This window comes from Sorex araneus, chromosome X, assembly GCF_027595985.1.
Source record: "Sorex araneus isolate mSorAra2 chromosome X, mSorAra2.pri, whole genome shotgun sequence".
NCBI classification, from domain to species: Eukaryota; Metazoa; Chordata; class Mammalia; order Eulipotyphla; family Soricidae; genus Sorex; species Sorex araneus.
Window position 1 is genome coordinate 276,318,026 of NC_073313.1, and position 24,797 is coordinate 276,342,822.

The 24,797-nt window shown below is 35.0% G+C and overlaps 1 protein-coding gene across 24 annotated transcripts in view; it reads right to left on the reverse strand.

Annotated features, from left to right (window-relative positions):
* The window catches only part of DLG2 (discs large MAGUK scaffold protein 2), a 1,649,366-nt gene that overhangs the window by 869,359 nt on the left and 755,210 nt on the right, over window positions 1-24,797 (reverse strand). For 22 of the 24 annotated variants that reach the window (XM_055122503.1, XM_055122502.1, XM_055122499.1 and 19 more), the window contains one exon: window positions 373-426. In XM_055122503.1, the coding sequence (XP_054978478.1) occupies window positions 373-426 (54 nt within the window). Of the gene's footprint in view, window positions 1-372; window positions 427-22,837; window positions 22,968-24,797 lie in introns of those variants that run through there. The other 2 variants (XM_055122513.1, XM_055122509.1) reach the window with 1 other exon arrangement.

The following is a 24,797-nucleotide window of genomic DNA, read 5'->3' on the forward strand; positions in this document are numbered from 1 at the left end:
TAGACTTTGTCATGAATATTGATTTAAGTATTCCTATGGCAAGAAACCCAAGAAAGTTTGTCTGACTCTGCAGCAATTTTATTTTTAGTCAATCATCTTAGAAAACTAAGATGTTTTCTAAGTATTAGACTATAATTGACTTTTGCTCCCTCAAGACAGTCCCCTATTTTTTACAAAATCATAAAAAGAAGGAAATACTGTGTGAATAAATGAAATTTAGCAAATAGCTATAGAAAACTCACAAAGTTAATCCTAATCATAATTCCTTACGATCATCTGAATTTGATGAAATTGAATATGAATTAATTAGAAGTTCAGCTTTATCAAAATTATCAGAGGTTTTATGAAAGCCTTAATTAAAATGTTACTTACATAAGGAATTGTGTCCAGTGTATCTGTGTTGACAATTATAGGAGCAGGGCTGGCCTGAAAAGAAGAAAGAGAAAACAATTTAAATAACAATATAATAAAAATTCTATTTTGAGATATGGTATTTATTTAACAGAGAACTCAATGGTAATTTTTGAGGACCTGTATAGGCACACTGTCAGATTCTGAGTGAATGAGTAAAAAGTTGAGAAAGTTCTCTATACCTTCTTCTATTCTGATATTTGTTAGCTACATTTAATCACATAATGAAACAAAGTAAGCAATAGGAATTATATTCATTTTCTTTTAAATTGTATCAACAGTGTAGGATGTGAGAATTTTGGCTATCTATGAGAGAGGGAAGTTCTAATAAATTTTATCAGAGTGAATTTTATAAATTTCATCATCAAAACTCTGATTAAAATATTTGATTTCCCACTGGGAAATTAAGCCTTAAAAAGTATAACACTCATGAATTGCCTTTCTATAGTATGTATTACCGTTACAATAGAAAGCTGAATAATGACATATCTTTACTTCTTATGAATACTGCATTACACCTTTTTTTCTTTGTCATTTGTGCATTTCTGATCACATACCTTAGGAATCCTATTAAAAATTAGTCAAAAATGGCAGAAAGTCAATCTGAATATGCTAAATTGACTTTTAAAAATTTATTCCTTTTTAAGGTGAGTAGAAATCCATGTAAAAAAGATACACGGGTGCTACAAGCCAAGTCATTAAAAAATAAGAGATTGCAATTTCCATTTGCATCAACCAATCTGAGTTTGAGTATTGAGTAGACCTATCTTTACTCTCTAGTTTCTAGAATTTTTGTAGCAACTCCCCAAAGGAACTTTAAACTTTTTTTTAAACTACGGATTTCATTTAGAGAAAATACCTTCATGATTAATTGACTGTTATCCTATATTACGTACAGGGTGGTTTTGGCTATTATTCAACTTTTGGGTCTTTTCATTAGCTGCACCCACTGCAGTTAACAGAATTAATGATCTTTTACACCTTTTATCTGTGCTTATGAAACTCTAATCAAATTATAACACAAATAACCACCTGGTGCCTTTTTATTTGTTTGTTTGGGGGCCACATGTGGCTCTTATACTCAAAGGTTGCTCCCAGCAGTGTTCAGTGGACCATGCAGTACCAGGAATAAAACTTTCACTTCCTGCATGCAAAGCATTTGCTTCAGCCTACTGAGCAATAACTCCTGTCTTTATAAAACACAGCACATTTTATAAGTAAAACTCCATATTAAGCTAAACTCAATTACTTGTAAACAATTTGAATTTCTACATAGTAATCTAGTTGCTCATGGTATATCTACTATTAGAAGTTCCTGTGAGAGGGGCTGGAGTGATAGCACAGTGGGTAGGGCGTTTCCCTTGCATGCAGCCGACCCGGGTTCAAATTCCAGCATCCCATATGATCCCCTGAGCACCGCCAGGGGTAATTCCTGAGTGCATGAGCCAGGAGTGACCCCTGTGCATTGCTGGGTGTGACCCAAAAAGAATAAAAAAAGAAGTTCCTGTGAGAAGTTTAACTTTGCAGAAACAGTTCATGTCGGACCACACAAATGAAATAGTGTTTATTAAGATTCATTTGCTGCATGGAGAAAATGCCCAGATAACTGGGGCATAATTCTGTTTAATAATAGCTTGATTTATTTCATGATTTGTGGGCTCAATAAATTAGCATTAAATTATGAAGCAAATCCTCTCAATTTATTTGTTTCCTTTTTGTTCTACGAAAAAGAACAAAAGTAATCACCTTCAGAAAAGGTTGTTTGAAGAATAAATGAGGTAGTATAGATAAATGTGCTTTGTAAAATATAAATATATTAAACTATATATGTTAGTACCAATGTCCCTTAAGATGGATGATAGTTATGCATTCCTTAATGACAGGTATACACTTTGAGAAATATGTTGTTGGACTTCTCTATATAGGTGGTGGTTTGTAAATTGTTTATATCCCTAATATTTAAGCAATGTTAATGGATGCAACTATATTCAAGATCTAATTCATAATAAGATACATCAATTTATGACTTGCTAGTGTTGTTGTTACGTTGTCACTAGGAAATATAATAGTGGAGTTAGGCTTTGGGAAAAAATGAAAGCTGAAAAAAGACATTAATCTTTTCTTCTTTCAAAATCGGTTTATCTTTCACTACAGTGTTCTGTGATTCCAAAATCTACATGACTTTATGGCAAGTGTTCTGATATAATTGTAGAAGTCTAATAGAGTCACATGGATCTATTTTAGACAAAGCAAAGCCCATTCATAAAGGCAAGATTTACTTCTTGCATGTAAGATTTTGAAAGCAATCTGGGAAACCTGTTTTTAGTGTTGTTTTTGTTTTTGGTATTTGTCTTTTATTTTTAGTGCTATTTTAGGCTTTCTAATGTTTCCAAGAACTCTAAAATGCATTTGTACCTTATCTCTTTGCCTGCACTGAAATTTTCTGAGTATTACATTTAACACTTATTTAACCCTTATTGTCTAGTAAAACTTGATTAGTAAGCATGCAACAACTTGATGTGGGGTTTTCAGCACATCTTACTTTTATCTTTCCTCTTGTAGGTTGCATTAAGTACTCTGGAGATAGATTTTATATATAAATTTATTTCCTATAAAATGACACATCATTTAGTAAGCTTATGTTGCTATTATTCTTTCATGTATATGAAATTTCACAGATTTGATGTTTAAAAAATTACAAGGATTATATACTTCCCTATAATTTTATCATAGTACTTGAATACCCAGAGAAGTCCAAGAAACACTATAGTTACAGACTAAATGCATTAACACTAAATAAATGAAAGTAAAATTCTAACTACTACCTACTTCTTTGTAAGTTTTAGAGAGCAATTCTAAAATAAAACATATCTCTTATATTACGAAGACTCTGCTAATATCTATTATCACCTTCTATCTTTTACCAGTAAGTATTAAATTTTTCTCTTACTATCTAAAGGTAGAATATTCCTATAAAGTGTTTCATAAGCTGTTATGATATAATGTGGAAAATTAATTACTGGTAACTTGCAAAGAAAACTTTTGGTGCTATCAGAACCAAAATATAAACCTACCAAGTCATACCAAATGAAACAAATACCTAAAATAGCATTGATGTATACTAAAAAGAAATGATTAGATAAGTACTATAAAAACTAGTTCCCAGGGAAGAAGTTTGACAGACCCATTTTTCCTCTCTGGGTATTCTTATAAATGTTGCTGTAAAGTAAAAATTGAGAACATTTTATCAAATTTGCCTTTTGTTATAAAATCAAAAATACATTTCATATTTTCTTTGATTAGGGAAAACAGGAAGTCATTTTTAGAAAAGTTAAGTAGTCTAATGCTAAAATTTAAAAATAAAAGCATACCTAAATTTTACAGTCCAATTTTTGTAAAATAATCTTTTTCATGATTGCAAAACATAGAGGTTGTAAACTTCAAAGAACAATCTATATTATCTGAAAAACAAATTGCCTTTCTGGGCCCTATAATGAATCCAGAAACTATAATTAATACCTACTATAGAAGTCACTAAAGCTTCATGGCAAATGCATATAGGGAATTTTGTGAACACATACATTGTAAACCCTGAAAAGAGCCTCCAATTGTTGGGAAAAAACAAGTAAGGAGAGGCTGCTAAAATCTCATGGCTGGGATGAGTGGAGACATTACTCGCGCCTGTTTGAATAAATTGAGAATAAATCAATGAACAACAGGATGACAGTGATGACAGTGACAGTCATACACATTGTGAACATGCACACCAGGCATATACCGTGATACTGGCACTCCCTGACACCAGCGCTCAGGAGATGCTGCAGTGCACCCTTGTGAATAGCCCACTACCTCTCCATGCTGCTTCATCTAACTCCAGAAAAAAAAACCCATGCTCCAAAGTCACAGATCTTCCTCACAAACTGTTTTTTTGCGGAAGTTTCCTCAAATTGGCAGGGGATAAGATACCCAAGTGGTTTTCCAAAAGGGCTGAACCAGTCGGCATTCCCACCAGCAGTGTAGGAGGGTTCCTTTCTCCACACATCCAAGCCAACAGCGGTTGCTTTTGTTCTTTTGGATGTGAGCCAGTATTTGTGGTGTGAGGTGGTATCTCATAGTTGTTTGGATCTGCATCTCCCTGATGATTAATGATGAAGAGCATTTCTTCATGTGCCTTTTAGCCATTCGTATTTCTTCCTTAAGAAAGTTTCTGTTCATTTCTTCACCCCATTTTTTGATGGGGTTGGATGTTTTCTTTTTGCAGAGGTCAACCAGTGCCTTGTATACCCTTGATATCAACCCCTTATCTTATGGGTATTGGGTAACTATACTTTCCCATTTTATAGATTGCCTTTGTATTCTGGTCACTGTATCTTTTGCAGTGCAGAAGCTTCTTAGTTTAATATAGTCCCATTTGTTTATTTCTGTTTCTACTTGATTGCTTAGTTCCGTGTCATCTTTGAAAATATCTTTGGCTTCAATATCATGGAGGGTATTTCTGACCTTGTCTTCAATGTACCTTATGGATTGTGGTCTGATGTTGAGGTCTTTAATCCACTTTGATCTGACTTTTGTGCATGGTGTTAGGTCGAGGTCTAAGCCCATTTCTTTGCATGTGGTTGTCCAGTTATGCCAGCACCATTTGTTGAAGAGACTTTCCTTGCTCCACTTCACATTTCTTGCTCCCTTATCAAAGATTAGATGATCATATATTTGGGGTTGCATGTAGGGATATTCCACCCTGTTCCATTGATTGGTGGCTCTGCCTTTGTTCCAGTACCATGCTGTTTTAATTGTTACCGCTTGGTAGTAAAGTTTGAAGTTTGGGAGGGTGGTGCTTCCCATGGTCTTTTTCCCAAGAATTGCTTTAGCTATTTATGGGCGTTTATTGTTCCATATGAATTTCAGGAGTGTTTGACCAATTTCTTTGAAGAATTTCATGGGTATCCTTATAGGGATGATATTGTATCTGTATAGTGCTTTGGGGAGTATTGCCATTTTGACAATGTTAAGTATTCCTATCCATGAGCAGGAAATGTTTTTCTATTTCCTTGTGTCCTTTTTTATTTCATTGAGTAGTGTTTTGTAGTTTTCCTTGGAGAGATCCTTTACTTCCTTAGTTAGGCTGATTCCTAGGTACTTGATCTTCTGGGACACAATTGTGAATGGGATTTTTTTTTTAATGTCACTTTCCTCTGACTCACTATTTGCATATAAAAAGGCCATGGATTTTTGGGTATTAACAATATGGTCGCTTCTCAAAAAATTAGAAATCAAGCTCTCATTTGACCCAGCAATACCACTTTTGGGAATATATCCCGATGAGGCAAAAAAGTATAGTCAAAATGACATCTGCACCTGTATCTTCATCGCAGCACTGGTTACAAAAGCCAGAATCTGGAAAAAACCTGATTGCTCGACAGATGACTGGTTAAAGAAACTTTGGTACATCTACACAATGGAATACTATGCAGCTGTCAGAAAGGATGAAGTAATGAACTTTGCATATAAATGGATCAACATGGAAAGTATCATGCTAAGTGAAATGAGTCAGAAAGAAAGAGACAGACACAGAAAAATCACACTCATTTGCGGAATATAAAATAGAATAGTAGCAATAGTACCAGGAGAACTGCTCCACAGTTTGGAAGCTGACCTCACATGCTGGGGGAGAGGGCAGCTCAGACAGAGAAGAGAACACCAACAAAAGTACAGTGGAGGATTCACTCAGGATTGGAGAGACAAGTTGAAAGCAGACTATAGATTGAACATGATAGCTACCCAGTATCTCCATTCAAACCATAATACCCAAAAGGAGAGAGAGAACACTAAGGAATTCCCTGTCACGGGGAGGGGGGATGGCAGGGGGGAACGGATAGCAGGAGGGGTGGGGGAAAGGGAGGGACCCTGGGGCCAATGATGCAGGAGAATGGGCACTGGTGGAGGAATTTGTACTCGAGTATTGTATGACTGTAACACAGGCATGAAACTCTGTAACTGCACCCTCACAGTGACTCATTAATAAAAAAAAATTAAATTAAAAAAAAAGATTCTCAAGTGGTAGTGATTTGGAATGCAGTAAACCATACATTTGGAATGTATGGTTCCAGCAAACCACAGATTTGGAATGTATGGTTCCTGGAGCTGCTCTTCTCACAAGACAGTAATTTCAGAGTTTTTGGCCTGACCCAGCTCCTATTTCATTTCTCATTTCTTAAATCATGTGAATCCATGCTTAATTGGATAAAATTTGGTTTCTGAGTCTTAAAACCAATTATCTAGATACACGGAGACTATAATTCCATATTTCACACCTTCTTTCTTCATACTGGATAATAACTGAATCCCTAAGTCAAACTAATTACTTAGATTTGAACTCCAAGAAAATTCTAATGTCACTTTAAACATTTCCAGTACTGTAAAAATGAGTTTAAATGAGTAGAAAGTTTCTTTAATCAGAAACTTTCAGGGTTTGTGTATAAATTTGTAAATCTAGACAAGAAATTTTGAAATACAAGACAAGAAGAAAATCTCTTAATTACCCAAGCTATAACATACAAATGGTTTGACTTTTATATTGCATTCTTCTTGTAGAGCAGTTAAAGTTGCAGTAAGATGCAAGAATAATTCTAATTAAAAAAAGGCAAGATACAGAGAAGGTTGATGAAAGTTTAAGTTATTGCATTGAGTTATTTATGAATTACCTCCTAGTTAAATATTCTTCTTCTTTGGGTTGGGAGGCTGGGTGGAAGCAGAAACATGAGGCATCACTCAGTTCTTAACTCCTGACTCCGCACTAAGGGGTCACTTCTGGTAGAGATCAAGGATTATATGGAGAGCTAAGGATTGAACCGGGGCATATACAATGCAAGTGCCCACCCACTGTTCTATTTTTCCTACCCCTAAATATTTTTGTTGTGGTGAGACAGTACTGTGGATCAAACTCAAGACTTTATACATAAAATCAACTACTTTATATATTACTTCAATATACTTTGTTTATTTATTTATTTATTTGTTTATTTGCATCACACCCAGTGATGCTTAGGGGTTACTCCTGGCTTTGCATTTAGGAATTACTCCTGGTGGTGCTTGGGGGACCATATAGGATGCTGACGATTGAATCCAGGTTGGCCACCTGCAAGACAAATGCCCTACCTGCTGTGCTATTACTCCAGTCCAATAACTTTGTTTATATAGTTGATATGTAATAAATAGTGAGAAAAAATCAGAGTAATTCATAAATTCATAAACTCTGACTGATATCATTATTCCTTGACATTTTTAAAGTGTCCCATATCGGAAATATTTCTGACAAACATGGGCAGGTAGTCACTGGATCAACTGAGGAACCTTCTCAGGTAAAGTATTTGATTCATTCAGTCAGTCAAAAATATGGTCGGGCAAGTTTTGGTCTGAAGTACAAGAAAACCAGTAGGATGTCAAAAATTGAATCCACACTCTCAGGAAGTAAAACAAAATAACAAAGAAACTGTCATAGTGAAATGACTTAGATATGCAATAGCTAGATAGTGATGATGAGGTAAAAGATTGTGAAGGAATTTCATTCACCCAGGAGTTATGAATATGGAAGACATGTGAGGGCTAGTAAGTCAAGTTAAGTAAGAGGTAAGATGTGGCAAGAATATTGAGTGATCTGCTTTGAGAGCTTAGAACCTATGGTTTGTCTCATCGGCCTGAAAGGACAAGGCTACTAAGGAACACAGTCCTACAAATGACATACACAATAAGGCATGACAACTTGAAAGAAAATGAAAAATTTAAAATGTATTCTTATGTATATATACCTGATACCATTAGAAGAATTGAAGAATTCAGAAGTTTAAAGTAAATATTGGCTGGCTAAGCTTGAATTCTTAAGATATGAACTGCCAGAGTACCCAGAGGGCATGTGTCAGAGTGAGCCCCAGTCAAACCATGCCTTAATCTAGAACAGGCAGGTAAAAATATTGAGCTTACCACCATAAGCCAAATCAGTTCTTAAATGAGACATACATTAAGAGCTGAAATAATATGCCAAGGATGACTTTGTTTTAGATTTTTCCCCTCTAACCATCTATCATGTTTACTATTCTGGAATTGAAAATGTATTATGGATGTATTATGGAGAAAGTAGCTTCTAGTGAAGTTTCCTGAACTCTTTTCTGATTCTCTAAAGATACTGAAAGCTTTCCTTTCCTTTTCCCCTCAATCTGAGAAAATTCTTAGGTTTGGGTTTATTGTTCTTGTGTGGATTCACCCAGAGTCTGGCCTGGAGTCTCTTGATCCTATGACCCAGTGGTACTCAAATACCTGATATCATATGTCGGGTTAATAATAATTGGGACAAGCTGACATGTAGCACTTATCTATGTCAATTAATTTATTTAATCTTAAAATAACTGAATGAGACAAACTATTAATCTCAGTGTACAGTTGAGCAGTCTTAGCACAGCGGGTAGGGCATTTGCCTTGCACGGGGCTGACCTGGTTTGATTCCTTCGTCTCTCTCAGAGAGCCAGGCAAGTTACCCGTGGTGTATTCGATATGCCAAAAACAGTAACAACAAATATTACAATGGAGACATTACTGGTGCCTGCTGGAGCAAATCGATGAACAACGGGATGAGAGTGCTGCAGTGCTACAGTACAGGTGAAAAAACAGACTAAATAACTTCCTAATGTAATACATGTGATAAACAGACCATCTTCAAACCCAGAGTATGGCTCTTGTTCTCAGCCTTTGTGCTCTCAGAATGGTATCAGACTTTACTAAATTTGTTCTAATATAAACTATTCATAAGCAACTCAGAGGGCAGCTGAAAGTCAAGATAATTCTACCCATGTTGATCAGAGCCAGTGCCAGACTGTCCTTTCTTCTCCTGCATATCATGTAACAGGCTTTAAGGCAGATAACCTAGGGAGAACCTAAAGGTGCAGACACCCACTATTAGTGAAGTAAGATATTTTTAAAACAATCTCCAAAAGGAATTTTTGGTAGATGCATGATTAAAGCAATCTGTTCTTGAATCAAAAAACAACAGAACAGGAAATATAAATATATTATTGGTTATAAAATTTCAAAATTGGGACCTTAATGAATTTAAAGATTTTACAAATGTGAAATGGAATCAGAGGGGAAAAATGGCATTTCCCAGATATCACAACTATTTAGTATTAAAGTGAAAGACAAGAATTAAAAATAGCAAACTATGAAGCATGTATTAAATGAATATTATGTTTCAATGGTTGTGAGAAATAAGGCATACCCATGAATTTACTTCTGAAAATGCTCTATGAAAAACATTTTTGTTTCTGACTTAAAAAGAAAGCAAGAAGGGGGTACTCAAAGTGGTTCAGTAACTTGTCCAGAATAGCAAACATAACTGTATAACACTTAGTAGAATTAGGTATCAAACCCACACCCTCCTATGCCCAGAACACATGTCAGTAAGTGTTATCATTCTCTTTTGCCTTCTTTTGAGTTTGTCCCAGGATATTGGTCTAAAGATGCAGTAATTTTTTGTCATGAAAGCTTGTCAGTTTCTTTTATAAACTGAAGATAAATTTCTCACTAGCCTGACTCAAAATCAATTTCTCAATTCACAAAGGGTTTCTAGGTCCCTTATCTCTTTAAGAAACCCCACTTAAAAGTGGGACAAAGTTATTTTCCAGTTAACCTATTTCTGAAGGAGTTAGCTGGAGAAATAACACATGTGGAATGAAAAGAACTGCTAGATAGATATAAGTTTTTATTTAATTGTTTTTGAAAGTTACATAAATCTGGGGCCACAGAGATAGTACAGCAGTTAGAATGTTTACCTTGCATGCGGCCCACCCGGGTTCAATCCCTGGCATCCCATATGGTCTCCCAAGCACCGCCAGGAGTGACTCCTGAATGCAGAGCCAGGAGTAACCCCTGAGCATCACTGGGTGTGACCCAAAAAGCAAAAAAAAAAAAAATCTGTGTGCATTATTTACTTCTCTGGAATTTCTTCTTTTTATGTTCCCTATCCATGGAAAAATCAATCAAGTTTTGAGATATGAGCAATAGTATTGCCAAGTGATTCTGGCCTATAGTGGCTTAGGGTACCTCTCCCCACTCCTTCAAGAGACAAGGACAGCAAAATGCTAAGACATGGTTGGGTGAATTAGCCGGGTGAGGAGACAAGGCTTGGCCATCCAAGGTTTAACTGGAAGTTAAAAGCTAAGGCAATACTGGTAAAAAAGATTGATATTGAAACATCGTATGCCTGAAACTCAATCATGAATTACTTTGTAACCTTGTAACTCACAGAAATTCTAAGTAAATAGATAAAATGGTAAGGCAAAACGTCTCAAAGAAGCAAACCTAAAGAAAACTATTGTCTTGGGCCTTTCCTCCTAGCACTGAACAAAATGCACAAGTGCTTCTCTAGCTTTCCATATGCCTAAGTCATAAAATAAAAAGAATTGAAAATTCAGGTTGGTTTGCCCTCAGCTATCTGAACAATGAGATAGCATTATCCTTATTCTATAGGTAAGAAGTGTGAGTCTTGGATATCTTGCAGGACTTTGATAAAGTCATGTATTCAGCTGGAAATAGCAAGGACAAGAATCAAACTAAAAGTCTGGCTCCAGAGTAGATGACTATTGTTGGGAAAGATATATAACATATCTAGCTTACTCCTGGATCTGTGCTCAGAGATCACACCTGATGCTTAGGGAACCATATGTGGTACCAGCAGTAGACTAACCCATTTTGGCTATATCTAGGGCAATACTTTCTTGCCCTCATAGAAGGTAACTCTAAACTGAAATATACACAGTCCTTCCCCTGTTAAGATTTGATAGGTATTCAGAAGTCTGTTCTAGTTAATTTAAATGGTCTCAATAATATATAAAAATATTTCATTTCATTAAAATAAAAATATTTCAATTAGAAATATTGAAAATATTCATATTTTCAATACCTTTGTGATTGAAATGTTAATATGTCTCCTAAATCTCCAATTTAAATGCAAGATAGCATAATATTTTGCATGAGATAGATGATGAAATTCTAAAGATATCAGTTATGCTGAGTTGGGCACTTCCTTATCCCCAGTGCAAGAAAAAAAATGTTGGTGTATTTGAATTGGGGCACAAAATGTAGAGACCTGAAAGTGTGGAGTTTTCTTGACTTTATACAATTTATCAAGAATCGAAGCCAGTTAAAAAGATAAAACATGTTCAAATTGTTAGTTTTAATGAATTTTCATACCTTCATCCTGCATCCCTCTCACATACTTCTTTGCACTTTTCATGAAAAACTGAAATAATTTGAATAGGCAAAATTAAGTCTAAAGATGACCAATAAAAGCCCTAAAGATAAGTATATTATGTTTGCCACTAACTCTATGCCTTACTATTTGAAAATATGACTAGCACATTAGGTCATTTAATTTCTACAAGATGGAAGGTAAACAGTGCAGAGCAAGGACATGCCCATTAAGTGTGGCAGGCAAATATGACAAATATGGTAAATATTTTATCTAGGTTTTCTTATTTATTCTTTATAAAGCTTCAGAAGAAATGAATGCTAGAATTTCCTTGTAACTGCAGGTAAGTAATCAGAGGCTCAGAGTGAGTTAATAAGTTCCCCAAACAAAGCAACTGGTGAGAAAAAGCTAACATTCAAATCCAGATCGGACTTTCTAAGATCCTTGCATTTTCTTAATACTCCATGATGCCACAAGTCTCATCCATTCACTCTGAGCTTTTACAAAACTAACTGCTTTATTTATGCAAATGGTCTTTGAATATTGCACCCCAAAAATGGAGTCATTAGTTCCAGTCTCAGATGTGGGTGGTTTCATCAATGTTCCCCATGGCACAATAACCATACATACTTAATTCACTGATTCACTCTCTCTGGTGCTATTCCTGGAAAGATCCATGTGGATACCATCTGCTCCTTTTTGCTAAACGACTAAACGTGATAGTCTGAGAAGTACCATTGTATATTCCAGGTTTTGGTACTAGAATTATGAACAAGCTGTCAATAACCGAGTTCATCAGACCAAAGTGGAGTTATTTTCTTTTATATAATATGTACCAGGGCTTTTCACATAGCAGATGATCAATTATTTATGGCTATTTAGTAGCAGTGAATGATAACTTCCCTCTCTTTTCTCATTTTTACCCCATTAGGCAGGACTCTCAGTACTCCAGGCATATATCTTGCTCATGCCTACTATAAAATCATTGTTTATATCTTTCCTCTCTCACACATCTATGATCAATCATGGTTATTCTCTTTACTGCTTTATCAAATTATGTTCATTATGCACTGACAATCCTAACTCCCAGACTTTTAATCCTCCTTTAACTTCATGTATTCTAAAAATTAAATGTATAAATGAAATGCTAAAATATAAACTCTGCTTTGATTTTCTACCTACCAATCTTTGACACTAGATTAAATACTCAACACTTTAAACAAAGACTAAGGGCTGTGACAATAGGATTGAAAGTAGGGCACTTGCCTCGCGTGTAGCTGACCTAGCTTTGATCGTGGCACCACATAGGTACACCAAGCCCTGACAGGAGGGATCCCTGAGTGCAGAGTCAGGAGTAAGTGCTAAACATCACTGGGAGTAACCAAAATATTAAAAAATAATATAAAACAAACAGACTAAGCTATAGAAAAGGACTTACATTATGTCATATCTAGAATGGCTCCTTTTTGGGAGAAGATATTTTATGGATAGAGACAAGTGGGTGTATGATTTCGGATTGCTATTAAACCCTATATCACAAGCTTACTCAAGTCCATGCTTTATCTGAAAGATATAACTAGATCTTCTTTTAAAAGTTAGTACTGCCACCAGTAGATGGAGAGAAAAAATAAACAGAAACTGCCTCAAAGAAGAAATCCAAATACCCTAAAGGCACATGAAAATTGCTCTATATCACCGATTATCAGGAAGATGCAAATCAAAACAAAAATGAGATATCTCACACCAGAGACTGGCACACATCCAAAAGAATATGAACAACCAGTGCTGGCACATATTCGGGGAGAAAGGGACTCTCATTCATTGTTGGTGGGAATACCGACTTACCCAGTCATTTTGGAAAATATATATGGAAATTCCTCAAAAAACTAGAAATTGAGCTCCCATTTGACCCAGCAATACCACTTCTGAGGATGTAACCTGGGGGCCCAAAAACACAAAGCAGAAACACCATCTGCATTTTTATGTTCATTGCAGCACTATTCATAATAGCCAGAATCAAAGAACCCAAGTGCTGTAGAAAAGATGAATGGATAAAAAAAATATGGTACATCTCACAATGGAATATTATGCAGTTATTAGGAAAAATGAAGTCATGAAATTTGCTTACAAATGGAATGACATGGAGAATACCATGCTGAGTGAAGTGAGTCAGAAAAAAAAAACAGATACAGAATGACTGTTTTCATTTCATTGTGGAATAGATTCCACAAATGAGAGAGAGACAGAGACAGAGAGAGACAGAGATAGAGAGAGATACAAAGACAGAGACAGAGAAGAGGCAGAGAAGTAATATCTAAGATCAGGGAAAATAGGGGCCAGGAAAACAGGTCAATGGTTGGAAGCTTGCCACAAAAATGTCTGGGGGGTGAAAAGCAAATAGGATAGAGAAGGATCAATATGACAGTAATAGTTGGAACTGATCATTTTGAACAGGAACTCAGTGTTTAAAATAGGTAAAGGGATATACCTGATAAAATTTCAGCATCTATGTTGCAAGCCATAAAGCCCAAAAGAAGAGAGAGAGAGAGAGAGAGAGAGAGAGAGAGAGAGAGAGAGAGAAAGTGTACTGCCACAGAGGCAAGCAGAAGTGTGGGGGGTTGTGCAGGAAACTGGGAACATTGGTGTTGGGAAATATTCAATGGTGAAGGGGCAGGTTTGGAGCATTATACGACTGATATAACCAAATCATGAAAAAACTTGTAACTGTTTATCTCACCATGATTTGATAAAAATAAATAAAAACTAAACTTCCATAAAATATAAATTTTCTTTAAAAAGTTGACATTGGATTTGAATTGCAGAAGGAATATAATTTAAAAAAGCATTTAGTTCAGTTTTCCTCATTTAAAATTCCGGTAAATTACCCTTCTAGCTATTTTTCTTCAAAATTACTATTCTATTTGTAATCGTTTTCAATGAGAAAGAATGGAGAAAGAAGAGATACAAATAGTAAGTAAACAGGGACTAGAAAAAAGAATGGTTGATAAATAGTGGTAGCATTATTTGTGCCAAAGAACATACTATGCAGATGTGTTTGTATATTGTCATTGACTAGGCAATGGATTCTTTGTTCCATAGCCAAGTTCCTACAAATCTCTGGATCTAAAATGCCAACCAGTTCCTAGACCCACAGCTGTTCTAGCTTCTCAGAGGAGTAGTGCCATGTTACTCTTGGTTTCTCTGTTTTATGGAGGGTTTCTTACCCTCATTTATTCTTCAAAGCATGGGACTGGCTTGTTCAATATTCCTCCTATTGGGCCCTAGGATAATGCTGCAACTTTTTTATTTGTGAGTATGCGCTAAAAAGGAAAATAAATTGAGAAGGAAATAAGAGAAGCATAAGAAGTGAAGAAAGAAGGCAGGAAGTCTTTTTCTGATATGTGGGAACTGATACAAGTTGGACATGAAATGGTGGTTCATATGCCACATATCTAATTTATTCTGTCAACGCACTTCATCCGTTGGAACAGTTTTCTTCATTTCCTTAGAAACAACATTAATCTAACTGCAAAAGAAAGGACTTCCCTGTGAGTTGAACACTTGCAACCTTACATATAACGGCATCTCTTTGTATCTTTTATTCATGTAATCTTTTGTTATAGGATTAGCATTTCTAGCATTGCACTTGGATTCAGCTTGTCATACCTGGAGCGGGGCTAACTGTCTTTGGAGAATTTGGCCAGGTCTTTTACCTTTAAATTATTCCTAAGCTAATATTCCAATTTAAATAGAAATCACAAAATTTTAATGACCTTAATAATGATTTAGGGGCTGGAGAGATGGCACAGCGGTTAGGGCATTTGCCTTGCACAAAGCCGACCCGGATTCAATTCCCAGCATCCCATATGGTCCCCTGAGCACCACCAGGAGTAATTCCTGAGTGCAGAGCCAGGAGTAATCCCCGAGCATTGCCAGGTGTGACCCCAAAAAGCAAAATAATAATAATAATAATAAATAATAATAATAATGATTTTAAAATCATAATTTATCTAAAATGGTTATAATAAGTGCAAATATTATAGTTTTAAAATATTAAATTATTGATTTCACCACCACCAAGATGCCCCAGCACAGTCTGTCACTTCTATTCCACCTAGTACTAATGTAATTTTGAATACAATAAAATACAGAATCCAGACATTAGAATTTTACTGAAATTTAGTACTTTTCTTCACTTATGTGACTTTAGTCAACGAATTTAACTTCTCTGTAAATTTGTTAATCATGCTTACAGTTTATGCAGTGCTAGTCAACTTAATATGATTCTTTAAAAAGTAAAATCTTAAACAAAAACACTAATTTGTAAAATTATAAATTTGGACAATAATTAAAAATTAACAATACTTATAATAATAATGGCAATAGTTCCTTCTTACAGTGCCTTTAAAACTGTAACAAGGCATAAATATAAAGATGGGCTATAGGCAAAGCTTAATAGCAGTTTCAGCAATAACAGTAGCAACAATAAATACATCAGTACTATCTATTTTTGGTCCCTTCGTAAGAGAAAAAAACAAGAAACCTCATTATAATTAGTCCTTTTCTCATAAAAATATCCAAAATATGTTTTAAAATGGTTTTATGCAACATTAATTTTCACTACAGAGAGAAGGAACACTTATTTTTCATTCTAAACAATTATTTTGTCTTGCTTTGGTTTGGTTTTGGGGCCACATCTGGCAATGCTCAGGGACTAAGCCTGGCTCTGCACTCAGGAATTACTCCTTCGCTGCATGGGGGACCATATGGGATACTGGGGATTATACCAGTGTGGGATACATGCAAGGCAATGCCCTACCCACTGTACTATCTCTCCAACTATGTTATTTTTAACTTTAAAGCAAAATTGTTTTAGACCTAGAATGATAAAGAAAGTGGAAGTGGTAAACACAAGTTGGACTATTTTATGAAGGAACTTAAATTCTGATGAATCTACATAAACATTTTACAATGAGCAATACAGGAGTAAAAAGAAGCATCCGGCACCTGGCATTTATTCTTCATTTATTCTTCCATATTCACAAGAATCACAAGACCAACAGTCAGAGAAAATGCAAATGGAAGTGCAAGAGAGGAAGATAAAATGATAGCAAGTTTCTTGTCTTCTGTTCAAAAATAGAAATGATACTTTCATTCTATTGCACCAGAAATCTACAAAAGTTTGTGTTATCCCAGACAATGGCTATTATATAGGTTGCTTTTGATATAGTTCTTTTCCCCCCTTTAGTTTGAACATCTCTATAGATTTACTGTCACTTAGTTGTAAATATTGCCCTTATTCTTTAATAAAAAATTTTTTAATAACCTTGTGTCTGTTCTTCAAAAGAAAATAGATTAAGAACTGGGATACTATTGACAGAAAGACAAAGCAAGGCTGACAGCAATGAATGTAGAAATGAATCCAGCACTATTAGGATGATGATTCAATTAACATTTACACTCCAAGAAAGAAAAAAATCACACATTAAACACTCTGATCTAAGACCAAATTGGTGATTGACCAAGTCTTATTTAGGGTGACCTAAGCTGACAATGACACAATATCACATCCTGGAGCTAGAAGGTAGCTATGCAAAAGTTATGGGAAAGTAGAAGGGATGGGTTTCACATATATGATGGAGACATGAACTATTATTTCCTTCTTGTTATCACATTCCTACCTAAGCCTTCACATATTATGTTTCATTCTATTAGTAGTATACATGGGAGAAGAATGATAGCACAGTACCTAAGGCACTTGCTTGCCTTGCATGCAGCAAACCAGGATACATTTCCTGGAACTACATATAGTTCCCTGAACCCTGAGCAAAGACAAGCATGGAGGAGGAGGAGGAGGAGGAGGAGGAGGAGGAGGAGGAGGAGGAGGAGGAGGAGGAGGAGGAGGAGGAGGAGGAGGAGGAGGAGGAGGAGGAGGAGGGGGAGGAGGAGGAGGAGGAGGAGGAGGAGGAGGAGGAGGAGGAGGAGGAGGAGGAGGAGGAGGAGGAGGAGGAGGAGGAGGAACAACCCTAAGCATGACTGGGTGTGGCACCCCAAACAAGCAAGAAGAAAAAAAACTTCTATACAGAGGAAATAATGTCATTTAAAAATAAGACCCCTTTTGCCACAATTATATCTAAAAGTAGAAAAATGAGATAAAATAAAAAACATTTGATCCTACTGATTCTCTAAAATATATAATAATGTAGAACATATTTAATTTTAAAATTATTATAGGTAAGAAAATGAGCATAAAAACAATGTATAAATTTCAATGTAAGAGGTGTCATATTTCTTCAGGAAGTGTTATCAGGGTTGGAATAATGAGAGGAAATGATCAGTATGTGGTTATTTACTTATAAGAAGTGAGAAAAGACTTCTGGAAGGGCTTGTGAATTAATTCTTCAAAGTTAGGATTTCATCAAGAAGTTGTATGAGCTCAGCAATTTCATTCACCATCCTCATTGTTCTGCCCTTTCTTTTCTTAAATTGTTTTTTGAATCACCATGAGATATACAGTTACAAAGTTGTTAATGACTTTTAGTTATACCATGGTTTAACACTCATCCTTCACTAGTGCATATTTCCTGCAACCAGTGTCCCCAGTTTCCTTTCACCTGCCCCATACTCTGCCTCTATGGAGATACTTTTTTCTTTCCCCCTTCTCTTCCTCCTCCTCCTCCTCCTCCTCCTCCTCCTCCTCCTTCTCTTTCTCCTCCTCCTCCTCCTCTTTTGATGAGCCATATCTCTAACCCCAACATACAGAATTCTTGACCCTAAATCAATGAAAAATAAATGATTTGATTCTCGTTTGTGCGGACTTTTTTGTTATTATTTGGTTCTGGGTATTGAATCTACTGAACTAGACTCTCATATATGCAAGTAAATGCTCTACCACTGAGGTAGATTCCCACATCTTCTGTGTTTAATTTAACCTGGCTTTTTCTCTAATGCCAAAACAGGAAGATCAGCATGTAGTGAATGTTGATAATTTGCCATCTTGACATGCTGTTCTGATATGTACCAGTGCTTTATTCTCTCTTCTCTCTTTTGATGACACCCTATTTTAAAGTCATATTAATGCTTTCCATGTCCCAGTCTTCCTTAGTTATATTTATCCTTCATTCCAAGTAGATGTATCCAACTCTGTTCCATACTATTTCATTTATCTTTGATGATGCATTCATCGATCATTACTCCTATTACGTTATGATTTAGATATTTTTGTTTTAAAAGTCTACTCTTTATTTCATTGAACTAGTTAAGAAAGTAGGTTATAGGTCCAAAATTATTTTCAAGATCTAGTTTTTTATTTATTAGCTCTGTTATTGGCAGAGGTTAAGAGTCCCTTAAACTTTGCAAACTTACCATGGAGATGACAATGCCATATCACAAAGTTGTTGGCAGAGCTGAATGACAGCATATATGAAATACAGAACATGAAATAAAATAGATTATCTATCAATAAATATTATCACTTTTATTCTCCAACTACCCATTTCAGAATATAGCTGAGAATATTCATTAACTTGCTGAGGAAATTTATTTGCACATTAGACTTTGCAATATTTGAAAAATATTTTATTTGTAGTGACTTTGCAAAATAGCACAGTTATTCAGCTGGAGGAATATGAAGTGGCAAAGGTACTTGCCTTGCATGCCACTGATCTTGGTTCGATCTCTGGCACCACATCTTGTCCCCCAAGAATCCCAGTAGTAATCCCTGAGCAGGGTGAGAAATAAGCCTTGAGCATTGCCTAGCATGGCCTGACATGACCCCCTGCACCAAAATATATAGATGTTATGATTTTTATAATATGCATCTCTGTTTTTATCTCAAAAGTATTGAATAATGATGGTGAAAATTTTTTAAATATAGAATAACATTTATTTAAGAAATATATGTAATTGCTGATCTAATGTTTGCATTCTCTACTATTAGTGCCTCACCACACAATTTGGATATACTTTACTTATTTTTTGTGCCCATGAATTGTATCCTATGTCCAACACCTAATTGATACTTAATAAATATTGGTGAATGATTGGACAAATTGGAAAACAGGAGACACTTGTAGAAATAGAAAGTAACTAATATTCACTCCAACTTAAATATACATTTTTTCTATTACAACTATAGGCATAAATTTTATTGAACTTTCAAAATTTAATTGAGGTACTTATCCTTGAATTTTGCACTTTATCTTAATGATTAAGGTAAAGCATGAATATTTACAGTATTTTGCACTTTGGCACTAGAATAATTTGTCGTCCTTTGAAACTCTGGATATGATTCCATTTAAGTTTTCCTCTAACTCATAATTTCTCTGTTTTATATTTCTCTCAATCTGTGTCAAGCTGCCTAATACTCACATTAGCATCCAAGTTTGGATTTTTGAGATGAATAAAATAGTAATATTGATTAACAGAAGCCTAGAGAACAGCAGCTGAGTGGACATATGAAAGAAATTGAGTACATGTAAGTCCCAAACAAGATGACTAATAGCAAATAGAAAAATAGCTTTGCATATTGCAAGGAGAGACATAGGAACAGAATTGGGTAAGGGCTAATACAATTACTCTATTCAAATTAGTGAAGAACTTGACAATTTTATGCTTTGTTTTGGTGGGGGTCAAACCCATCAGTGCAGTGCTCAGGGATTACTCCTGAATCAGCACTCAGTGATCCTGGTAGGTTCCAGGTATCAAACCAAGTTGGTCACATGTAAGAGAAGCACCATAAAGACCTCATAAACAGGAGAACACTGTCTTCTGAAACACCTTGGGTTATAAAGACATCCTTAGAAGAGCTACTTCCAGAATCTGGATAACTCCTTACATGCACAATGAGGGCCCTCCTACATGTGATGTCTTCAAGTTAGATTTCCAAGGATCAGCTACTTCCCACAAATTATTCATTTCCCAATATTTTATTCCAAAAAAAGAGTTATTTTAAAGCAGCTAATTGATTGAGACAATATAGCTTGCAAATTTAAATATAGTTAATACAGCAAGGAATATATATATTCTTAGCATTTACTAAAATATAAATAATAAAATATTTTAGAAAAGGATGTCATCTATACATGTAAGTTTATATGGATTTAAATCTATATCTGTATATTTGTATAAAATAATACTGTGGTTTTAAAAGTACATAAAGTATAAAATAAATGAAATCCTACTGAAATTTAAATTATCTATACTAAAAAGTTAAAGACCTATTTTAATAGAATCATCTTAATTGATATTTTTTTAAATGTCAATTATTTCTAAAGTTCTCATAAATGATGGTGATGTAATTATTCCCTTAATGCAAGACTTGAAAGAAACTTGAGATTTGAAATATTGGCAATTTCCCAATATCTTCTAAAAAAACTAGGACAGAAATGTGAAGTAAGCCTGAATAATAATTTGAATATATCTATTTGAATTTGGGAGAACTGGGAACAGATACTAGGATAGAAGAGCAGCTGGGAGCCAGGAGGATTGAACTCCTGAATACTATTTTTTAGTCGGGGTTTCTCCTCTGCATTAACACATTACTGCCCTCTTCCCTTTCACACTCCATTACACTGATTTAGTTAGAGTTTATTGATTTTCTCCAGATGAATTTGAAGAAAATCAATTTTATGATATCAGTACAGATAATGCTGCTGATGAAAATTGACATGTATCAGCTGAAAAGGTGGAAATTAGAAACTTCCTTAGTTGATATTTTTGGTTCCTCACATGCTCACCATGGACTTTTTGTTATGTGAGGACTGTGCTGCAGTCTGCGCTGTAGAATACATGCATTCAGCAGTTAAGGGGTTCGAAATAGGGGGAAAAAACAAAAGTATAAGCTCCTTTGCAAATTACTTTCCTATTTCTCCCTCACCCCAAGAAGTTACAATATCATTAGGAATATCTATAATAAAATTTGTTATGTGATATTTTATAGGTACATGCAAAGAAGAAAAAGGGGAAAAATAACTTTGCCTGTGCAGAAAATGTTTAATGAAGGAGCAGGCACAAGTACTCACAAGGAGTATCACACTCTCTTTGGTAAATTGAAGAAATAAATAGTTAAAGAAAACCACACATCAGATTCTTATTCTAAATAGAGACATTATTAACCAATCTGAACTAGAGAGTTCTCTGTCGTTATTTTCTAACTACTTAAAATAAGTTTTTATACATTAACAAGCTGTAACAATTTACAGGGATTCAAGTATAAAAAGGTATTCTATGAATCAAACTTAAAATATTGCACAGTCTTTAAATCACTAAGGTAACTACCAAGTTATAGAGAAAAATGAAAAGGCATCTTACTTGAGCATCAAAGATTTATTCCACTTAGTTATCAATAACACTTGATTTTCTGTGTCAGCAATAATGATTTTGAGGGATAAGTATTGCTAAAACAAATAGTTTTTATCAGTAAGTAATTTGTAGGAGTGGAATCTCATGAAATTATCTAAAATTTAGATTTAGATTCTAAATCCTTCAAAACAGATACAAAGTAAAACATTTTCCTTCTAAGTAGCATTTATCTCATCTCAATCTATCTAATGTAGCCAGTCTGATTACTCCGATAGAATAATTATAAGTTATCAACAATTTTTTACAATATGGACCTTAACACTGAATCACATAAATTAACTTATAGATCTATGCACAATTTATTGATCTATGACCTTTTAAAATATCTAAGCTGTTCACCACTACATTACTAAAATAATTATGCTCTTAACGAGAGATTTTTATGTGGATTTTACTTGAAGAAGCAAAAATCAAACTGTGAGAACTAGCTTCTAATACATATCAAAACCACAGAAAAAGATATTCAATCTATTTTAAGCAGTATTGGGAGGGAACCAACCAGAAAATATATATGAAAAGCTGTTTCAAAAATTAATATGTGGAGTATTATTTTTTGCCATTTTTAGTATACATTGCTAAGAGAAATTAGTATTTTCATTACTACGAGTTTGCTTGGATCACTGTTCACTCTTTCTCAATGCTGAATGTTTAGCCACGCTAAGAATTCAGATTTTAGTAAAGCAAAAAGTAGGCGCATATTTATTCTAAATAAGATATAACTTCTTAAACGCAAGGAACACTTGCCATATATTTATAGCTATTTTTTAAAGATGATGAATGAAGACGAATAAAAGAATACTTAGAAAAAGAAAAGGAAATTTTCCTTACCGGGATGAATGCATGTTGCATAGCTTCTTCGCATTGTTTTAAGGAAGCAATAGTATCCCACAAAAGCTGATAATTTTCAGCCTGGGAAGCAGTTGGCCGTTGCATAGCGAATGCTAGTAACACTCAAACTGAGCTCAAAGAACCCAGTTGAAGAAAGAAAGGGGGAAAAAAAAACCCTGCAGATCTGTTACATAAACTTCTTAATTAGATCTGCTACACAAACTGCTATCTTAAGACTTAAAAAAAGTTAATCAGAACATTTCTTTGGGGGGGAAAACTGGGCATGACTTGAACAGAGACAGATGTTTTCCTTGGGAAGGATTTTTGTTCCCACACTTGTGAAAAGCAATCCTATCAGTGTCCCCCTTACATCACATAGGCCAGGGGAAGCTTCATATACCATAAGAGAAGGGTGTGGTGGCATGGGGGTGGGGGTGGCAAGTTGGAGTGAGAAGGGGGTTGTGGGAGGGATGGAGATGTGAAAAAATATTTCTACTGGAAAATATGGGTGGCAGGCATTGAAGGTAGAATGAATTTAAGTCCCTGATAAAAATAGTGAAATTGGAGGAAGCAAGTGAGTTGCATCTACACAGATGCAGGTATCTCCAGATGTTCCCTGTGCCTGGATTACAGCCACAATATGCATAGGTTCTCACAGTGCTGTTTCATATGTTCCAATTTCTAGTTTTAGTTTAGTTAAAATCTATATGTAACAACATATTCACAAATAGAATATGATTTCCTTTACGAACAACAGAGCTCTTTATCGGAGACTATCACTGAAGATTAGCCAGGAGTATAATATAGTCATTTGCCTGATTTATGATTTAAGAATAATTACAGGACTAACTAAGATATTTTCAGTTGTTTTGTTTACTGGGAAAAGGTTCATATTAATTTTTGGTCTTGGTAGAATTTAATGCCAAGGAAGTTGAGCTTTTAAGTATTGGAAACCTGAGGATAAGTGCACATAACTTGAACATGTCAATGTCAGAGCACTGCTTGCATGCTTTAGCAGCATAAGGTCAACAGAAGCACTAAATAACATCTGAATTCCATAATATTGAAACATCATCTGAATGTTCCTTCACCTAAGACAGAAACTTGCAAAGTGAGGTGAGAGTCCTTTATGCAGGGTAGTCGAGGCAGTGTGGGATGCATCTTAATAAAGGTGCAGAATACTCAGAAGTTCTATAGTAATTTCTTCTCCACAGGCTGCTTACTCAAGGGGAACATTTACTTTGAGAGATAAAGGGGTAAATTGAGGGCAATGCATAGTAAGAGAAATAAAGTGTTCTTGATCAACCTAGAAAATCTAAAGAGTACAAGCAAGGTATCTTTGTAGGAAACAGATTCTAGTATAAACGAGAGATTTTCAATGCATTATTTTTAGACGAGCTGCATGATTTGGGTTACCTAGTTTCTTTTGCACTTATACTCCGGTGATGGTGAATTTATTCATACAAATGACTTTGAAAATTGAAGATCTCTAAGGCTAATACTGACAAGGTTTTCCTCTTTACTAAATGTTGTTTCAATTTTCAATTGACGGTACTGATGTTTCCTAATTATTAACTGGGAAAATTTTTAGTGAAATTGTTTTTTTTCAATATTTTATGAGTATAGACCTTAAAGCTATTGCCATTAGACAGTTTATTTTTTAATATCAATTCAACCAACCTTCTTTTTCCCTCATTCATGATGCTCTTCTGTTTAGCTCACACCCACAGTACCTCCTCTGCCTTCATTCCTGCCCTTATCCTCTCCCATCTGCCCCAGACACATGCTTCTCCTCATGCACTGTCATCTATCAGCCCACAACTTCCAGAAAATATTCCTCCACTAGTAAATGTTCCACATTTTTCAGCAAAAACCAAGAAAAAAATTGAAGTTATTTTCTAAGTTAGTCTCCAAAATTCCAACCCTTTCTTTCTGAATCCATTGAGTAAATGTTCATCAT